This window comes from Phocoena sinus, chromosome 19 (genome assembly GCF_008692025.1).
Source record: "Phocoena sinus isolate mPhoSin1 chromosome 19, mPhoSin1.pri, whole genome shotgun sequence".
In the NCBI taxonomy this organism is placed as follows: Eukaryota; Metazoa; Chordata; class Mammalia; order Artiodactyla; family Phocoenidae; genus Phocoena; species Phocoena sinus.
In genome coordinates, this window is record NC_045781.1 from 17,463,351 (window position 1) to 17,480,821 (window position 17,471).

Here is a 17,471-nt window from a genome sequence, read left to right on the forward strand (position 1 = left end):
CGGCCTGAACGCGTCTCTGGGGCGGGAGGCGGAGGGCGCCAAGAATGCCGCACTCCGACGGGAGCGCAAGGGCTGAAGCTTCGCCCGGCTGCCTCCCCCTCCACGTCCCCCCAGGGTCTTCCCGCCCCTACTCCCAGGTCCCCGCCCCCGACTTCGAAGGTCCTCCTCGCCCGCAACCCCCCTGAACCGCCACGCCTGCCCCCCATGCTCCTCCCACAGCCCGGGACCCGACCCTGGACGCTGCCCCAACCCCCGGTCCGCCCGTCGGACCAGGGCGACCCCCACCCCCACCCCGCAAGCCCCGAGGCCGCGGGCGGGGGAAGGACGGGGCGCCCGGCGCGGCCTCATCCACATGCAGGGGACGGCGCGTCGCGGCGGCCGCCAGGAAGGGACAAAGGCTGTTCCGCCGCCGGCCGCACAGTGCCAGGCTCGCCCCGCCTCGCCGCCCCGGTGGCCCCCGACGCGGCCCCCCTTGCGTCTGTCCCGCCGGCCCGGCTGCATAGTCCGGACTGCTTCCGGGAGGAGGAGGCAGCCTCCCTCGGACCCTGCAAGCCCTACCTCTTCCTGCGACCCCAGGGGCCACAGCCCCTTCTCCGTGTCTCCCGGGCAGTTGAGGTGGCCTCGTCTCTTGAACTGAAGAGACTCAAGAGACGAGGGGCCTTCGCCAAAGACCCGAGTTCTAGTCCACTGAGCCCCGACTCTGTGGCCAGGCGTCTGCCTGCAGAACCTGCCGGACCCAGTCCAGAGCCGGGCTGGGCGGCGGAGGGCGGGGGAAGGTAAGGTTTAGAGCAGAACCCCTTCCAGGACCCCCACAGGCACTGGGTCCCCTCTGGATGACGGTTAGGGGCTCCAGAGTCTTCACCCCAACCCTGTCTCCCCAGACTTTTGATGATGGGGGCTTAGGGTCTCGTGACCCCAGGGGATCCTGGACAAAGCCCCCACCCCTCCGAGAGCTATACCTCACACACCCCAATCAGCGTCTGGAAGCCAAGGAGGCAACAGAAAGGGTTTGCACTTGCTCTGTGACCTTCCTTACTATCCCGGGGCCTCAGCTTTCACCTGTAGAGTGAGCCCAATCTCCACCCCTCTCCCCGTACACACACTCTAGGGGTCCGTGTCAGGATTTAAGGAGTATGGCCGCTCTGGCGCACAGCAGGTCTCAATACACAGACGGCTATTATTTTTGCCAGCTTCTTCAGTCTCCTTGAGGGCAGGGAGAGTCCTGACTTTGAGCCCTGCTCCCCCGCCCCCACCCCAGGCCGTCTTCCTAGGCCTTCTTGGGTCCAGGAAGTTCTTCCTAGGTCTGCCCCAAGTCCTCTCCTTCCTTCCAGGCCCGCGTTGGGAGGGTGGGGGCCACGGCGGGGAGTCCCCTTTAAGGAAGGTGGGGGAGGGGGCTGCTGGCCGGTCCTCCTTCCGCCCCTCCCTGGGCCCCGCGGGCCGGGGCTCAGGGCCAGGGCCCCGCGCCAGCGCATGCGCCCGCCTGTGGGCGCTGTCCGGCCTGCGAGAGCGGCGCGCACCGACAGCCGGACGGACGGGCTGCCTGGCGGCTGGTTGGACAGACGGGGCAGCGCAGGGAGCTGGGACGCGGCGGGACAGCGACATGGCCGGCCACACACAGCAGCCGAGCGGGCGCGGGAACCCGGGCCCTGCTCCCTCGCCCTCCCCTGGCCCGGGCCCCGGGCCCGGCGCCTCGGAGCGGGTGGCGCTCAAGAAGGAGATCGGGCTGGTGAGCGCCTGCACCATCATCATCGGTGAGCGGGCGCGGGGCGGGCGGATGCCTGGGGCGGTAGGGCCTAAGGCGCGCAGCGGCTCGGAACAAGGAGCAGCCCTCTCCGGGCGCGCCTACCGGTCTGAGACGGTGGAACATGGATGAGGGGATACCCGCCTGGGGCACCTGCGGTGTCTCCCCTCACACAGCAGCCACGGGGCTTCTTGTTTCCACCTCCCCAAGTGCCCCGAATTTTTGCACTTGAAGGAGGTGCAGGTCCCATCCACCGCTGGAATCCTCCTCCCGCCTTTACTTTGCCATGGACTTCCGCAAGGCAGTTACCCTCAGTCTTCTCGTCTGTAGCATGGAGATGGCTGTGGTCCTGCCTTGAGTGCGGGGGTCTTGCAAGTGTGGGAACTCGGTAAGCTGACCCCCGCTAAGGTCCCAAGTTCTGGGTCTTGTGGCTTAAACTGAGTTCCTACTGTGTGCAGGGTCCAGGTGCCGTGCCGTGTGAATGATTTATTCTTCGCAAGCAGGAGGGACTGTGGGTAGCCTGGACAGGTAGAGCCAGCCCAGAGGGGAAATCGGTTCAGAGTATATAATTAGTGCAGAATTCTGCAGCAGGACCCTGGCAGAGGGGGAGGAGCAGCCAGTGACTGGGGGAGGCCCAGTTTGGGTGGGCAGACCCAGCCTGCGAAAGGCCAGCTGCTTCCTGGGCTGGGATCCCATCTGCATCCTCTCACTCTCTAGCCCAGCTTCCCCACCTGAGAATGAGTCTGTGCATCCTTCCCCCACTTGGGGACTTCTGGGTAGGCAGAGGGCTCAGGGCACAGTGAGAACAGTGGTGGGGTTTTCCTCCTTCCATCCCAAGTCAAGAACACTGATGCCTCAGGAACTGGCTAACCCAGACCTGTGCCTGTATCCACACCAGGTGCCTCAGAGACCTTCGTGGTGGGAGGAGTCTGTTCCGTCTCCTGTCTCCCAGGAGACACAGCCTGGAAGGATGAATGGCAAGGGTCTTGACCACTCTCACTTTACCAACTGCCCAGTCTTCCCTTCCCCAGCCAGTGGGTGCTGCTTGTGCATTCACTGCCCACCCATCCTCAGACCCTTGGAGATGGAAAAAGTTGGGGGCTCAGGAGGGCAGACTGGTGTCTTCACCTCCTCCTCCTCTGCCCCCACACTGGGAGTTCCTGGGCCAAGGTTGGGGTCTAGATCTTGGCCACCCCCTGCACTCGCACTGAGAATTGCCCCAGCACACAGCCCCTGTGCAGGTACCTCTCTGTCTCACCCACTTGCACCTGGAAAGGTGTCTTCTAGGAGCTGGTCCCGATCTGGTCCAGAGACCTTCTTGGACAAGAGTGCCCCTGCTTGACTGCTGAGAGGAAGGGCTGGTTCCAGGGATTTGGCCAGGGTACTGGTTAGAGCTTTGCCCTAGCCCACACCCTCTCCAAGAGCTGTGCCTTCAGGAAGAGGAAGCCCATACATCATGGGTGGGCCTTGGGGTCAAGAGGCTGACTGTGTCTGGAGCCAGCTGCAGTGCCCGACAGGTGCAGGGAGCGACGTGGTACTTGCTGGGCTGCGCACCCTCGAGCTGTATTCCTACTCTTTCTCCTCCCTGCCTCCCATCCGCCTCAGGTCACGCAGAGGCTGCTGGCTCCTGTCTCCTCAAAAGAGGGCCCTGGTGGTGATGGTGGGAGTGGATGAGGCTAAGTCTGCAAGAATTTTTCTGTGCAGCACAGCTCTGCCCTTACAGCTCCCCCACTTTTCATACCATTTTTGCTGTTCCAGGTCCACTGCCCCCTTGGCTTCAGGCCTTGAAGACTGAGCTGGGGTTAGGAGTGACTTAGCCAAGAGTGGCGGACTCAGGAACAGAACCCAGATGACCTGACTCCAGCCCAGGACACTCAGGGGTGGTCCTACAAGCCTGCCTGGGGAGCTTTGAGGGGTTTCAGCAGGCAGGAGGCTGGACTGGGCAGGAGACAGACAAGGGGAGAATGGACCTGGTCCAGAAGGTGACAGATGACGGAGGAGGCAGGGGTGGGCTGAATCACTGCACTGCCCTCCCCAGCCTGATGTCCTGAAGGCCCCCACTTCCTCCCCTTTCACTGTTCCGGTAGCCCGGACTCCCACATCTTTCCCCACTTTCCTGCCCTGGGGAGCCTGGTCAAAGTAAAAAATGTCTGCCAAGTGTCATAGCTTAGCCTTAAAAGTCTTGAAAACTTTATAGCTTCATCCATAATCTTTCTTGTTTGATAGCAGCTTATTATCTCCAAAACTTCCAAATAGACCCTCCCAGAAGATCCAATAATTCTCTCCCTTTGTAACCCCTGCCCCAGGCTGAGGAGTAGGAATGGAATGACATAAAAGGGCTTTGAGCTAGAACAAGACTCCACCTAAAATGTGTTTAGGACAGCACCTGCTGGCTACAGCAAGCACAACTGGAGGGGAACGGGCCAGCCTGGAGGAAAAAGAGCCTTCTGGGGCAGACACTGCACAAGACATCACCACATCCAATGCCTATTCAGAAAAACACACCTTACCACATTATGAAAACATGTTCTCCCTTTATCTCATTTGATTGCCTGCCTTGCAAGATGGGAATTTTTATACCCATTTTACAGATGTAGAAACTGAGGTTGGAAGTTAAATGACAATGCTGCAAGTGGTGGACTCGGAATTTGGAACCAGAATTGGACTCTTCTCCCAATCCAGTGCCTTTCTTCACACTGCTCTGGTGCAGGGCACAATTGGGGCCAGATGCAGAGCCCATGATGGGGGAAGGTTGAGGATTGAGCTGGGAGCTCATCCAACCGGGATTTAGTGAGCTCGCCACTCTACTATGGGTAGATGAACAAACAGGTGGACAGAGAAATAGCCTCTGACTCCCCCACCCCCACCCAGGGCTGTATGTACAGGGTCTCTTGTCCTGACTCAGGGACCACAACCAGCTCCCTCCCCATCCACACCCAAGGAAGGGTCGTGCCCAGGTTCAGCAGAGTGGGAATCAGCCAGGTCTACCGACCAGACTGTCCTGTCCTTCGCTCTCTCCCTTTGACTCAAATGTCCAGCCCATGTTTGTGGATCAGACTCAAGTATGTTCTAGAACTCAGGGACCTCCTTCATGAACCCTGTCTCCTTAGGAGCCAGTCTCTACTCATCCAGCCATGGCCAGGTCCCTCCGTTGTCTCTGGGGCTGGAGGTGCTGGGCTGCTCAGAGGATAGCCCTCTCCAGAACCCCAACCCATCCTCCCCGGGACCCTGAGGGGACATAAAACCACACAGGAGGCTGTCTGTACCTCACCATAGCCCCAATTTACAGATGAGGAAACTGGGGACCTGAGGCTGCAACCAGCCCAGGGTCAGATGCCCTTGGTGTGCTCTAAGACACCGTTGGGGGCTGAAGCAGCTCTGGCTACAAGGATGGGGCCTGCTAGCTCTGGTCACGCTCATTCATCTATTCAACAGGTAGGTACTGGACAGTGCTGGGCACTGTTCTAGGTGCTGGAGACATAACAGGGAACAAGACAGACAAAATCCCTGTCCTCCTGGAGCTGACGTTCCAGCATGGGAGTCAAAGAGCAAACAGATAAGCAAGCTGAATATTTAGCTGCCAGGGTAATGGTAAGCACTAAGGTGAGAAAATGAAGGAGGGAGGATTGTAGGTAGGAGATGAGTCAGGAGTGAGATGGGGTGCAGTCTGTGTAGGCCTTGCAGCCGCAGTAAAGACTTTGCCTTCTTCTCTTTGTCAGGTGGGAGCCTGGGAGGGCTTTGGGCAGAAGAGGGATGGCATGGGGTAGTATGGGATGGGATGGCAGGGGATGGGATGGGATGGGATGTGTTGCGATGGGATGGCATGGGGTGGGATGGGATGGGATGGGATGGGATGGTGTGGGGTGGGATGGTATGGGGTGGCACGGCATGGCATGGCCTGGGGCTTACTGTGGAGAAGAGGCTGTGGGCAGAAGAGGCAGAAGCTGGAAGCCCAGTCGAGAGTCACCTGGGTAAGAGATGGTGGTGGTTCAGAGCGGCGTGGCAGCAGTGGAGGTGCTGAGAGGAGGGTCAGTCCTAGGTGTGTTTGGAAGATTGAGCCAAATGCGTTGAACTGGACACAAGGTATAGCAGAGTGGAGTCTGGGTGACAGCAGGTTGGGGCCTGCGCAGCTGGGGGCATGGTTTGCCATTAATTGACCTGGGAAGACTGTGAGATGAGCAGGTCCAGGGGAGAGAGTTCCACTCTCCTGCTCACCCCTCTCTCAAAAGGAAAGTGGGTTAGGCCGGAGGCGCACGCTGCCCAATTGGCAATTCCAGGCATGTCCTGGAAACGTCCCCACTCACCTCCCTGGAGTTCTGCCAACACCTCAGCGGGCACTGCTGTCCCCCTAGAGGGGTGCCTGACATGCTCACCGTAAGGACACTGTGCTGGGAGTCACAGGCTTCACCCAGAGCAATAGCAGGGCCCCCAAAGCAGGGCTCTGGCCGCTGACCCCAGGGTGTTGAGGTTCCAAAGTGTTCAGATCCAAGGGCCAGCTTCGGTGGTAGATGACAATAGTGAGACCCATAAGCACTTCCTGGGGCCTCTGATGTAGCAGGCAATGTGGGAACAGACCCACATCACTGCCTCATCTCCCCATCTTACAGATAAGAAGGTTCGGAGAGTGAAGTACCTTGTCCACAGCCTCCCATCATGAGGGATCTGGGATTCAAACCCAGATGTAGGGGTTCTCAACTAATAATTGGCCCTGCCCATGGCCTCAGGGGCCTTGGGACTTAACCAACAGGGATTTGGAGCTCTTCCCCAGAGCCCTCATGGGTCACATCCTAACAGGGAGGTGCTGGGACTCATTGCCCAGGGCAAGAGGAGGAGGCCTGGCCTCTGGCCAGCCCCTGATCAGACCCAGGAGCCCTGAGCTACTCTCTCCCAGGCCAGCAGGCCAGCGTGGCAGGAGGAGGCCCCACCATGGCCCTGCTTGCTGAAGAGGCAGGCAATAGGCCAGGTACGTGTAAGGGGACCTAGGCCCTGGGGGTTCCCTGTCCTTCTAGGGGGCTTGGGCTTCTCATCTCAGCAGGCCAGGGCACAGACCCCACCCTCTGGGAATGCAGGGTCCACCCAGGATGGCAAATAAAGGAGTCGCTTCCTGGCCATACTCCAGGTACCATGGGAGAGGAGCAGGGGCCAGGTTATAGGAATCAAGATGGGAGATCAGGGAGGGCTTCCTGGGGGTGGCGTTGCTTCTGGGAAGCCATTGAGCTGCGGAGAGACCTGCCGCAATGCGGGACAGAGGGCTCCAAGCAGAAACTGTGTTTCCTCGGACCCCGTGCAGATGTGCAGGACGCGTCCCTCCTGCCCAGCAGTGCCTCAGCCAAAGTCAGTGTTGCACCAGCCCTCTGCTGCCCCCTAGCTCAGTGGTCCTTCCTGGCACAAGGGGAAACTGAGGCCCAGGGAGCAGCACGGGCCTGAGGTCACACAACAGACTCCTGAAAGTGTTCTAGGGATGAGGGGTGGTGCCAGCAGCCTGACAGGACGTCCCTGACCCCTCCCCCAGATTCAACTCTGCACGGTCCCCACACACACACACACGGTGGGCAGCTGGCCCCTTCCACCCACACGACCTCCACAGTCCACCCCTGTGACCTCCGTGGTCGGCTCATGCCTCCCAGAAATAGGTCAGCGCTCACGGCTGCAGCCGGGGGAACAATGGCTCTTTCTTCCTTCACGGAGCCGGGTAAGCCCCATCGGGCCACACATCTTAATGTGATAAAAACCACCCAGCTTGGCCTGAGGGAAGAGGGGTGGGAGGAGACTGGAGGGGGGCCCCCTAGTTGAGGGACTCACAACCTCGCCCACCTTCCTCGGAGCTCTGGCCCTGCCAAGGACCTGCAAGGACCACAGAGCAGCCGTCCCACTGGGTGGATGGGAACAGGGAGGTCTCGGAACCCACATTTCTGCAGCCTGCCGTCAATCAGACACCTGACCGGGTGCTCAGCAGTATCTCCCGGCCCATCCCACAGTTTGTGGTTCCCGCCCCCCCCTCCTCTTCCTCCAGACCAGGATGCCCCGAGGGTTGGGCTTGTCCACTGCAGTTCACCCAGTCGGGCAGAGCTGATTCTTCTGGCCCTGAACATGAGGGCTGAGAAGGGAGGCCTGGACCCACCACCAGGAGGCATAGGCAGGCTCGCCTGCAGCACTGCCTTACAGCTCCGTGGTCCCTTCTCCACAGCTCCTGCCATCGTTCAGTGCTGGAGACGCCCACCCCTGTCCTCAGCAACATCCCTCCTCCTCCCTGCCCGCTGTCCCTCACCCAAGCCTGCCGCCCATCTTGCTCCTTGCAGAGCCCCGTCCAGCCCACACGGTGCCAAGAGCAGCCAGTGGACCTCGATGGGGTTTTCTGCCACCTTCCAGCACAAACCCGAGGCAGATGCTGGAGGCTGTCCAGGCCCAGAGGAAGAGGCCCCCGGAGAGCTCAGAGCCACCTGCTGGCACGTGTGTTCCTTTGAGCCACGCGGGGAGAAGTCCTGCGTTGTAGCCTGCAGCCATGTGTCTAAAACAATAGCGATCCTCACCCCGGCCCATCCGTCGAGTCTTCAGCCGCTGGGCACAGACAAGTGATGTGTCCCTTTCAAATCCCAGCCTCAGAGGACGAGGCGCCAGGTGTGGCTTCCCCGAGGGCTACACTCGTGAGGCCCCGTAAGGCTGAGTTGCGTAGGGTGGTGGGCGTCCCCACGAGGTGGGTGGCTCAGGGCCCTGGATGCACCCAGCTCCTTCCAAGGCCACCCAGCCCCCACTGGCTTCCAACCTCCCTGGCTTTTGGCAAATCCCACTCCACCAGGTCCTGAGAACAGAGGCTCTACTGCTGGATAGAGCAAACGCCAAGGCTCTTTAGAAGCCTAACAGCCCACCCAGGCCCTGGGCCCCGTGGTAGATGAAGGAAGCGGCCCCTCTCTCCCTGGAAGCGAGCTGAGGGCACAGCTTACCTCTGGGGCTGGGAGACAGGAATTCTTTCCTCCTTATCTGGATGTATTTAGGGCTCCTGGGACGTGACTAGAAAACCAAGTGGGGCGTCGTGGCCGTCCAGACTGGAAATCTGTGCCGGCCGGGTGGGGGTGGGGTAGGACTGTGGACAGGGAACGCATGCAGATGGGCCGCCCCAGCTGTGTCCTCGTCCAGACCCGCCTGTGGGCCTGGCAGGTGGAGCAGGCAGGGTCTGCCCTGACGGACATGCGCTCCCACCCCGGGCCCCGGCAGGTGGGGCCAATCTCGTGCAGGGGCTGAGCCCCGGGTCCCAGCAGTGTTGCTTTTTTCTTCATGTGGCCTGTGGGTTCTGGGATTATTTCCTCTTGGGCAGGCCCTAGTCCAAATCACCAGTGATGTGGCCTGATTCATTTGCACAGATGGTGAGACCCGGGTAACGCAGAACATTGCCCACTTTGCCCTAAATGCCAGGGACCTCAGGGCTAAGTGGGTGGTCAGCGTTTTACTCATCCTGGGAACCTGCTCTGCACCCCACAGCATGGCCCTCTGAGCGTTTCCCATTGTTCTGCTCCCAGACCCCACGAGTGCCCCACAGTGCCCATCCTTCCAAAACTCAGACTCAGCCCATGGGCAGGCCAGGCTTTCTGTGACCCATGACCTGGCAGATTCCCCTGGCACCCAAGTCTTGGAAGCTAGCCACCCTCTCTGCTACTGCCCACAGTCCCCTTCTGGGGGGGGGGGGTCAAGTGGAGACTGCTGCCCCCCCACTTCACAGAGGAGGAGTTCAGTCCTTCAGTGGCATTGGTGCCACTTTGGGCATCAGGCCAGTCACTCATCCTGTAGCTTGCTCAACAGATGTGTATTGAGCACCAACTGTGTGCTGGAGGCCCAAGGTGAGGCCGCAGACGGTACACACAGAACCACGCGAAGATGCAAAGGACATCTGGATACAGCTGTGAACGAGCCGAGGCTTCCCATACAGTACCTCGCTGAATCCTCACAGCAGTCCCATTGTATAGACGGGACTCAAGAGGTTCCCTGCCTCCTGAGCCCCAGCCAGAGTTTCCCACTGTGGTCCTAGGATTAGAGCAGTGACCCCTGTTTGCAACCAGTGAGCTGTTCCCAAGGGAGAGGCATCTGTGTCCAGACCCCAGCCTGAGCCAACTGAGTCCTGCCAGGCTGCCATCATCCACCCCATCCCTTCCGTGATAGCTGCTAAGCAACCCCCAGCCCTGAAAATGCACCAGCTCCTCTCCCTCACCCCACTGACCCTTGCCCAGGACCTGAAACATTTTAACAATGCCAGGAAACCAGGTCTCTTCCGAGTCTGTGTCCACAGCATGGGTCCTAGGTCAGGGAGGAGCCCAGCGGGCAAAGGGCTCTCTAATAGGGAAAGAAGAGATGGAAGGTAAAGAAATAAAGTACGGAGCAGGGTCTGGGGCTGTGAAGTGGGAGGAGGAGCCTTACCGGTGTGGTCAAGGAGGACTTCATGGAGGAGGTGTCAGTCCCCAAGCCACTCCATGAGTTTGGATTTCGGCCAATAGGAAGGTGGCAAGAGAGTATCATGGTCAAGGTCTTGCTTTAGGTGGCCAGCTCTGGCCAGGCTGGGAGGAAGCCAGGTGGCTGGAGGCTGACAAGACTGGAGGCCTTGGCCAGGGGCGAGGGACTGGGCCTGGGCCCTGTGGGGATGCACTGGAGTGGCTGCCACTCTGCCACTGCTTGCGCTTACCCCACCTCATGGCTGTTAGTTGGGGGCAGAGGAACTCAGAACAGGACCCATCTCTGGCAGTGGAGCCTGTCTGGACAAAGTGCCACTCGCCATGCCAGGGGCTGGGGAGGGGAGCTGAGGTGGCCAGAGAGGGACTTGCAGGGTTTGAGGGCCCCGTGGCAGCCCCTGGGGCTCCTTGAGGGAGCAGCCCAGGCTCCCCTCCTCACTGCAGCATGTGGAGCTGCACAGAGAGGCTGCCCTGCTGGGGGCGCCCAGACCTGATGCCTCCCCACCTCTTCCCCCCACAGGAAACATCATCGGCTCGGGCATCTTCATCTCCCCCAAGGGGGTCCTAGAGCACTGTGGCTCCGTGGGTCTGGCCCTCTTCGTCTGGGTCTTGGGTGGGGGCATCACTGCCTTGGGCTCACTGTGCTACGCGGAGCTGGGACTCGCCATCCCCAAGTCCGGCGGGGACTACGCCTATGTCACCGAGATCTTCGGGGGCCTGGCTGGGTGAGTGTGGGGCACCAGCAGCTGTGGGGTGGTGACAGCCTCTCCAGAATGGATGGCCAGCTGGGCCCAGGACCCCAGTGTCCTCCTCTGCTTCTCACATTGCAGGGATGTCATGGGAATAGATAGATGGAGGGAAGGGGAGGTGTCGGGCAACCTTCTAAGGCCAGGGTGGGTGGGACCAATGCCCACCCTACTCCAGCTGGCCCCTTGACCTCTCTGTGCTTCCTTTTAAATAGAGCTCCTCTAAGCCCCACTCCCCACCCAGTTGCTTATGGGTGGGGAGGACCTTACTATGGAAACCTCTCTAGATCATGCCAACATCCAGGCAGGGACACCTTGACATCAGTAAACTAAATGCAGGGTCGGGGGGTGCATGATAGTCCTATCAACGCCCTGCAAGACGTTCCCTTTAAATAGCTCCCGACGTTCCTGTATTCATGTGAACGTTAGCTGAGCACCTACTGTGTGCTGAGGGCCAGGACGCAATGATACAAAGATCCATCCCGGGCCTCAGGTTGCTGACAGTGCAGAAGGGAAATGATCCTTCAAATGTGATTAAGACCAGGAGGATCCTTGCTTTGAAGATATGTGAGAGGCTGCAGCCCAGCAGCCAAGAGAACAGGGTGCCCACCACCCAGAGAAGACTCCCAGAAAAAACCACATTTGTGCCAAGGCTTGGAGGAAGGGTGGGGTTTTGTTGGCCGACCAGGACGGGTAGCACATACGGAGGGTGGTGGCCTGGGCGAGCTTGGTCTGTCTGCCACGGCCACAGGTGAGGTCAGATCCATCGTAGACTCCAGGGCTTGTCGGGGACGGGGCAGCCTGTAGGTGGAGGGCCATCAAAGCTATTGCAGCTATCCAGCTGAGCCATGCTGAGGGCCAGAACAAAGGTACAGGAAGATTCCAGAACCATTTAGGAGTCTAAATTGGGAGGACGTGGTGGCCAGTGTGGCATGAAGGAGAGGCTTGGAGAGACTCCATAGATGGTGGTTCCCGGGATGGGGAGAGGGAGATTTTAGGTTGGGGTCTAACGCATAGGTGGGGTCGGTGGCATGTCCGGGGAGACGCTGAGTCAGGCCTTGGGTGGGGGATCTGGAGCGCAGACGAAAGGTCTAGGCTGAAGTATTTAAAGTTTGGTTCTGAGGGATGTGGTCAGGGGCCTTTAACAGGGCAGTGGAGGATGGGGCCCTGCTGTTCTCCTCTGGGGAGAGGGTCCTCAAAGGGGCCTGGGACCCGAGAAAGCAGAAGAATTTTGCTGTGTGGCAGAAAACTCAAGAAGATGGAAGGGAGAGGAGGACCCAAGACCCACCCCAAGGGCACCCAGCATCGAGGGTGGGCAGCGGGGAGCACCCAGTATGGGAGGAGGGTCATGGAGCTAGGATGTCCCAGAAGCCAAAGGGGGAGAGGTGGTGCAAAGCAAGAGGTAAGGAAGCAGGGCTACAGAGCAAAGGTGAGGACCAAGAGGAAGCCACTGAGCTTGGTGTCCCCGGATGAGGCAATCCGTATCCTCAGGATGGGACGGACAGGGGACTAGGACCACCCCCACGGACAGGCACTCCCCTGGGTGCAGACAGAGCCCCCAGGAACACGTCGGGCCTCACTCCCACGTGGGCACCCTGCAGAGGTGAGATTCTGGCAGATGGGCTATAAATCCCTGTCACCCCAGCCAGGGGTCTTTGCAAGGTCCGGTCCTTCGGGGATCACAGCTCAGAGTCAGCCACCTGCAGCCACAGGGCTCTGCTGAGAACTACAGCTGGAGCTGTGACTGGAGGTCCCGGGACAGCCCACCCCAGCTCAGGAGCAGCCTGTGACCGGGGACGAGGTGGCCATTAGAAAAGTGCTTGGTTCCCGAGTCTCTCTCCACACCTGCCCAAGGGCAGCCCGTAGCTGTTTGCGCTGAACGCTGTCTCTGTTGAAACAGTTCATAAATAGAGCAGAGACCTCAACAAGGTTGGCCCTGCCTCCCTGGACCAAAGCTGGTATCTGGCCCCCACAGCAGCTCTGGGTGCCGGGGCCCAGGGTGCAGCCCCACTCCACATATCTAGGCCCCCTTGGCTGGGAGGGTGCCGGGAGGCCCGAGCCACTCGGGCCCTCACTCCTTCCAGCTTCCTGCTGCTCTGGAGCGCCGTCCTCATCATGTACCCCACCAGCCTGGCCGTCATCTCCATGACCTTCTCCAACTACGTGCTGCAGCCCGTGTTCCCCAACTGCATCCCGCCGGCCGCCGCTTCCCGTGCGCTCTCCATGGCCTGCCTTAGTGAGTGTCCACCGTGGGGCCGGGCTGCGCGTCTGTCCCCAGGGCCCACCCTGCTCCCTGCCCCCGTGGGGGGACTTTCGGGGGAGGTCCCTCCAGCTGTCAGTCCCCGTGAAGTCGGCCTCAGGGGTTGGGCTTCTGGCACTCCAGGAGCTGCAGGGGACACCGCCCTCCTGCAGCCCGGGCTGGCCTTGGCTGTGGCCCGCCTCGAGGGGCTTGGCCTCGGGTGCCCGCCCACCCAGCCACCCGCCCCTCCTCCTCAGTGCTCCTGACGTGGGTGAACAGCTCTAGCGTGCGCTGGGCCACGCGCATCCAGGATGTGTTCACCGGCGGGAAGCTGCTGGCCCTGTCACTCATCATTGGCGTGGGCTTTGTCCAGATCTTCCAAGGTAGGGCCGGGCTGTGGGGGGCGGCGCTGGGCACAGGGCCAGGGAGATGACGCTGACCCTTGACCTCCGGACCCCCAGGACACTTCGAGGAGCTGAGGCCCAGCAACGCCTTCGACTTCTGGATGACGCCGTCCGTGGGTCACCTGGCCCTGGCCTTCCTCCAGGGCTCCTTTGCCTTCAGCGGCTGGAACTTCCTCAACTATGTCACCGAAGAGCTGGTGGACCCTCGAAAGTAAGCGGGGCTCCGGCCAGGCCCTGGGAAGGGGTGTGGCGTGGGGTGGGAGAGGCGGCCTCCCCACACAGAGCCGCTGTCACCTCTGGCCGGCCTGGTCATCTGCCTGACCGCACTGCTACCCACCGGGAACGGCGCTGGAAAGGCAGCCGGGACGCTTGTGTTCCAGCCTGATCGTTCTGTATGGCTGTGGATGAGTCACGGCCCCTCGCTGGGCCTCAGAAACACTGAGTATCATTGTCTCGCTGTAAATGGATCCAGCTATTTGCATTTGGCCAAAAATTACACATGTGCACACAACATGGTCCCTAAAAATGAAGCCAATGGCTCCCTCTGATGCTCAGCTGGGACCTTGACAGTGAACAGTTACAGCTGGAGCTGGGTGGGGGGGGGGGGGGGTGCTGATGGGAGTCCCAGGGGACCCTGGTCTGTGGACTGAGCTCTAAGGGCGCTTTGAGGATTTTCAAGTCTGATTTTGGCTGTATGCAACGTCCCAGACATTAGATCCGCCCCCCTCCCCAGGATATGAGTGGCCCCTTCTCCATCTGCCCTTCCTCCCACCAGCCTGTGCCAAGGCTGGGCTGGGGATTAGAGGGGAGACGGACAGCAGTGCTGCCCCCATCGCTGCCCCAAGGCCCCCAGCAGACCCAGGCGATGGAGGCTCAAAGCTGCTCCCATTGCTGGGTCCCCTGCCACTCCCCACCACCCTGAGGCCCCGTCCCCCAGCCCCGCAAGGGCTGATGCTGACACACTGCACCACCGTCCCCAGGAACCTACCTCGTGCCATCTTCATCTCCATCCCCCTGGTGACCTTCGTGTACACCTTCACCAATGTCGCCTACTTCACTGCCATGTCCCCCCAGGAGCTGCTGGCCTCTAACGCAGTGGCCGTGGTGAGTGGGGCCCCGCTTGGTCCTGGCTCCTGCCCGGCCTCCACCCTGCCTCACGCACCCCCTCTCTTCTGTGCCCACCCAGACCTTCGGGGAGAAGCTGCTGGGCTACTTTTCTTGGGTCATGCCCGTCTCCGTGGCACTTTCCACTTTCGGAGGGATCAATGGCTACCTGTTCACCTCCTCCAGGTGACTGGACTGGGAAGAGGGTGGTCAAGGTGAGGCAAGGCAGCTGCCCTGGTACACACGAGCAGTGCTGGGGGCCAGAGGAAGTGAAGTGCTGCCCGGCGGGGCCCACTCCCTGAAGCTGGGACCATGAACTCCCCGGAAGCAGATGTCTGATCCCAACTGCGAGGAACAGAAAGCAAGAGGGAGGCGGGCTAGATGAGGGGAAGAACTGCCCAGTGGGGCTGCTGGGGCCCAGAGCAGGGAGTCGGAGGTGACAGCTCAAGAGGGCCATCAGGTCTAGACTGAGGTCGGGATCTGGCCAGCAGCGAGGCCCCAGGCTGGGCTCATGGCTCCCACCCACCTCTGTCCCCACCCCCCAGACTGTGCTTCTCTGGAGCCCGAGAGGGACACCTGCCCAGCCTGCTGGCCATGATCCACGTCAGACACTGCACCCCTATCCCTGCCCTCCTCGTCTGCGTAAGTTGGGGGACCCAGGCTCGCAAGGCGGGGAGCCAGGGCCACGCAGCAGCGTAGGTAATGGCAGGGATGAGGCCTGGCCCTGGTGGGGGCGGGAGGGCCGGGCTCGCTGACCTCCCGGCCCCAGTCGGCAGGCCCGGGGCCCCTGCTGGGCTGACAGGAGGCAGGTGGGAGTCGGCCCTCAGCCCAGTCCTCTTCCAGGGCGGGGCCACAGCAGTCATCATGCTTGTGGGAGACACATACACGCTCATCAACTATGTGTCCTTCATCAACTACCTCTGCTACGGCGTCACCATCCTGGGCCTGCTGGTGCTACGCTGGAGGTGGCCGGCGCTCCACAGGCCCATCAAGGTGAGGCCCGGAGGGGACCAGCCAGCCCACGTGGTGGAAGCAGTCAGGGCCACCCCTTTACCCGTTTGGGCACCCGGGGCGGCGACGGCAGCGATGGTGAGGCCAGCCTTTGCTGTGTGCTGGGCCCTGCCCAGGGCCCTGTGTCCACTGGCATATCCAGTCCGTAAGGCAGCCCCGTGGGGTGGGTGCTGTGAATACTCCCACTTCACAGACAGGAAAATAAGGCTCAGACATTACGGTCACACAGGATTCCACGAGCCCACAGAAAACAGAAGACCCAAAACCGAGCTAAAAGAAAAGTCCTCCCGTTTGCAATATAAATCCTTGAGCTGGAGAAGTGCTCAGTGCCTGGAATGTGAAACACCCAATAATCATTCACCTTCAGCCGAGCGCGAGTGGCAAGCGCACATACAGTCGCTGTGTGGAGCTCAGAGCCGCTGAAATTGACAAGCCCTCAACAACGTGGCCAACTGGCCAGCCACGTTGGGCTGCTGGCAGAAGGGGGCCCCTCGGGCCTCAGCTCCCAGGAGAGGGGGGAAAGGGCCTCAGACCCCCCGGGGCGGTGGGGCAGGAGAGCCAGGGGTCCCGTGCCATTGGCACTGCCGCTCGCTGCCCCCCAGGTGAACCTCCTCGTCCCCGTCGCATACTTGGTCTTCTGGGCGTTCCTGCTCGTCTTCAGCTTCATCTCGGAGCCCATGGTGTGCGGGGTGGGCGTCATCATCATCCTCACGGGCGTGCCCATTTTCTTCCTGGGAGTGTTCTGGAGAAGCAAACCGAAGTGTGTGCACAGACTCACAGGTGAGCCAGGCAGCTCCCCGATGGGGCGGGGCCTGGAGATGGAACCCTCTTGGGGGCTCACCCTAGAGCGGGGTCTCCCGGCAGCTGCGGTGGCCACAAGGGGCCCGACCGCCACCAAGTGTCTCCCTGTGGCTTGGCCCAAGTGTCCAGGTCCCATGCGCAGAGGGAGCAGCTCCCTGAGGACCCCTGTCCCACAGGGTCAGACCCCAGGGTCCATCTGTCGGCCTGTCTTCTGTCCTCAGAGTCAATGACACGCTGGGGCCAGGAGCTGTGTTTCGTGGTCTACCCCCAGGGCTCCCCGGAGGAGGAGGAAAATGGCCCCTGCCAGCCCTCCCCACTGCCCGCCGCCACGGACAAGCCCTTGAAGACAGAATGAGACGTTGTGGAGCCTTGAAGCAGCTGTTTCTGTTTACATGTTGTTTATGAGGAGGTGTTTTTGCAAAAAAAAAAAAAAAAAAAAAAAAAAAATTTTTTTTCCTGGGGAAAAAAAGAGATCCTACTCTTAGAGGCCTGTGGTGAGGAGCCCTGAAGATGTGGGACTGGGTCCCCTGTCAGCGCTGCCCCGTTAGCTTTTCCTGGAAAGGTCTACGAATAAAACAGGGCTGGTGGTGTACCTGTCTCAGGTGAGTCCCTGGTGGGCACCTCTCGGTGGTGGGCACCGCTCGGTGGGGGGCATGCGTGGAGCTGGCTGGAGAAGGGGGCCCGGCAGGCCCAGGAGGAGGCCCTTGGCATTCGGGGGCTCTGCCGCTTCAGCCAGGCACTCCCTCTCCGGGGCTGGCACCATGGGGTCCGGAGCCGCCCCTGCCCCAAAGGGACATGGAGGATTGGGAGGCCGCTGGGTGTGCCCCTCCCCCAGGCCCTGCAACACCTGCTGGAGGCTCGGTCACCCAGGAGAGCCCGGGATTCCCACTGGAACTGCCTTTCTTCCCATAAATCCCCACGGAGTGAGTGTCAGGACATCAAAGCCCACGGCCTGGCCCTGGTTTACAGGTGTGGGAAAACTGAGGCTGA

The 17,471-nt window shown here is 60.9% G+C and overlaps 1 protein-coding gene across 1 annotated transcript; it reads left to right on the forward strand.

The window, feature by feature from the left end:
* The first annotated feature begins 1,456 nt into the window (after window positions 1–1,456).
* SLC7A10 (solute carrier family 7 member 10) lies at window positions 1,457–17,066 on the forward strand. Its single transcript, XM_032613649.1, has 11 exons — window positions 1,457–1,751; window positions 10,697–10,901; window positions 13,007–13,158; window positions 13,419–13,544; window positions 13,623–13,776; window positions 14,546–14,669; window positions 14,752–14,855; window positions 15,215–15,311; window positions 15,513–15,662; window positions 16,283–16,460; window positions 16,703–17,066. The coding sequence occupies exons 1-11, from the start codon at window positions 1,601–1,603 to the stop codon at window positions 16,834–16,836; spliced, it is 1,575 nt and encodes a 524-aa protein (XP_032469540.1). The 5' UTR covers window positions 1,457–1,600; the 3' UTR covers window positions 16,837–17,066.
* Window positions 17,067–17,471: the final 405 nt, after the last annotated feature.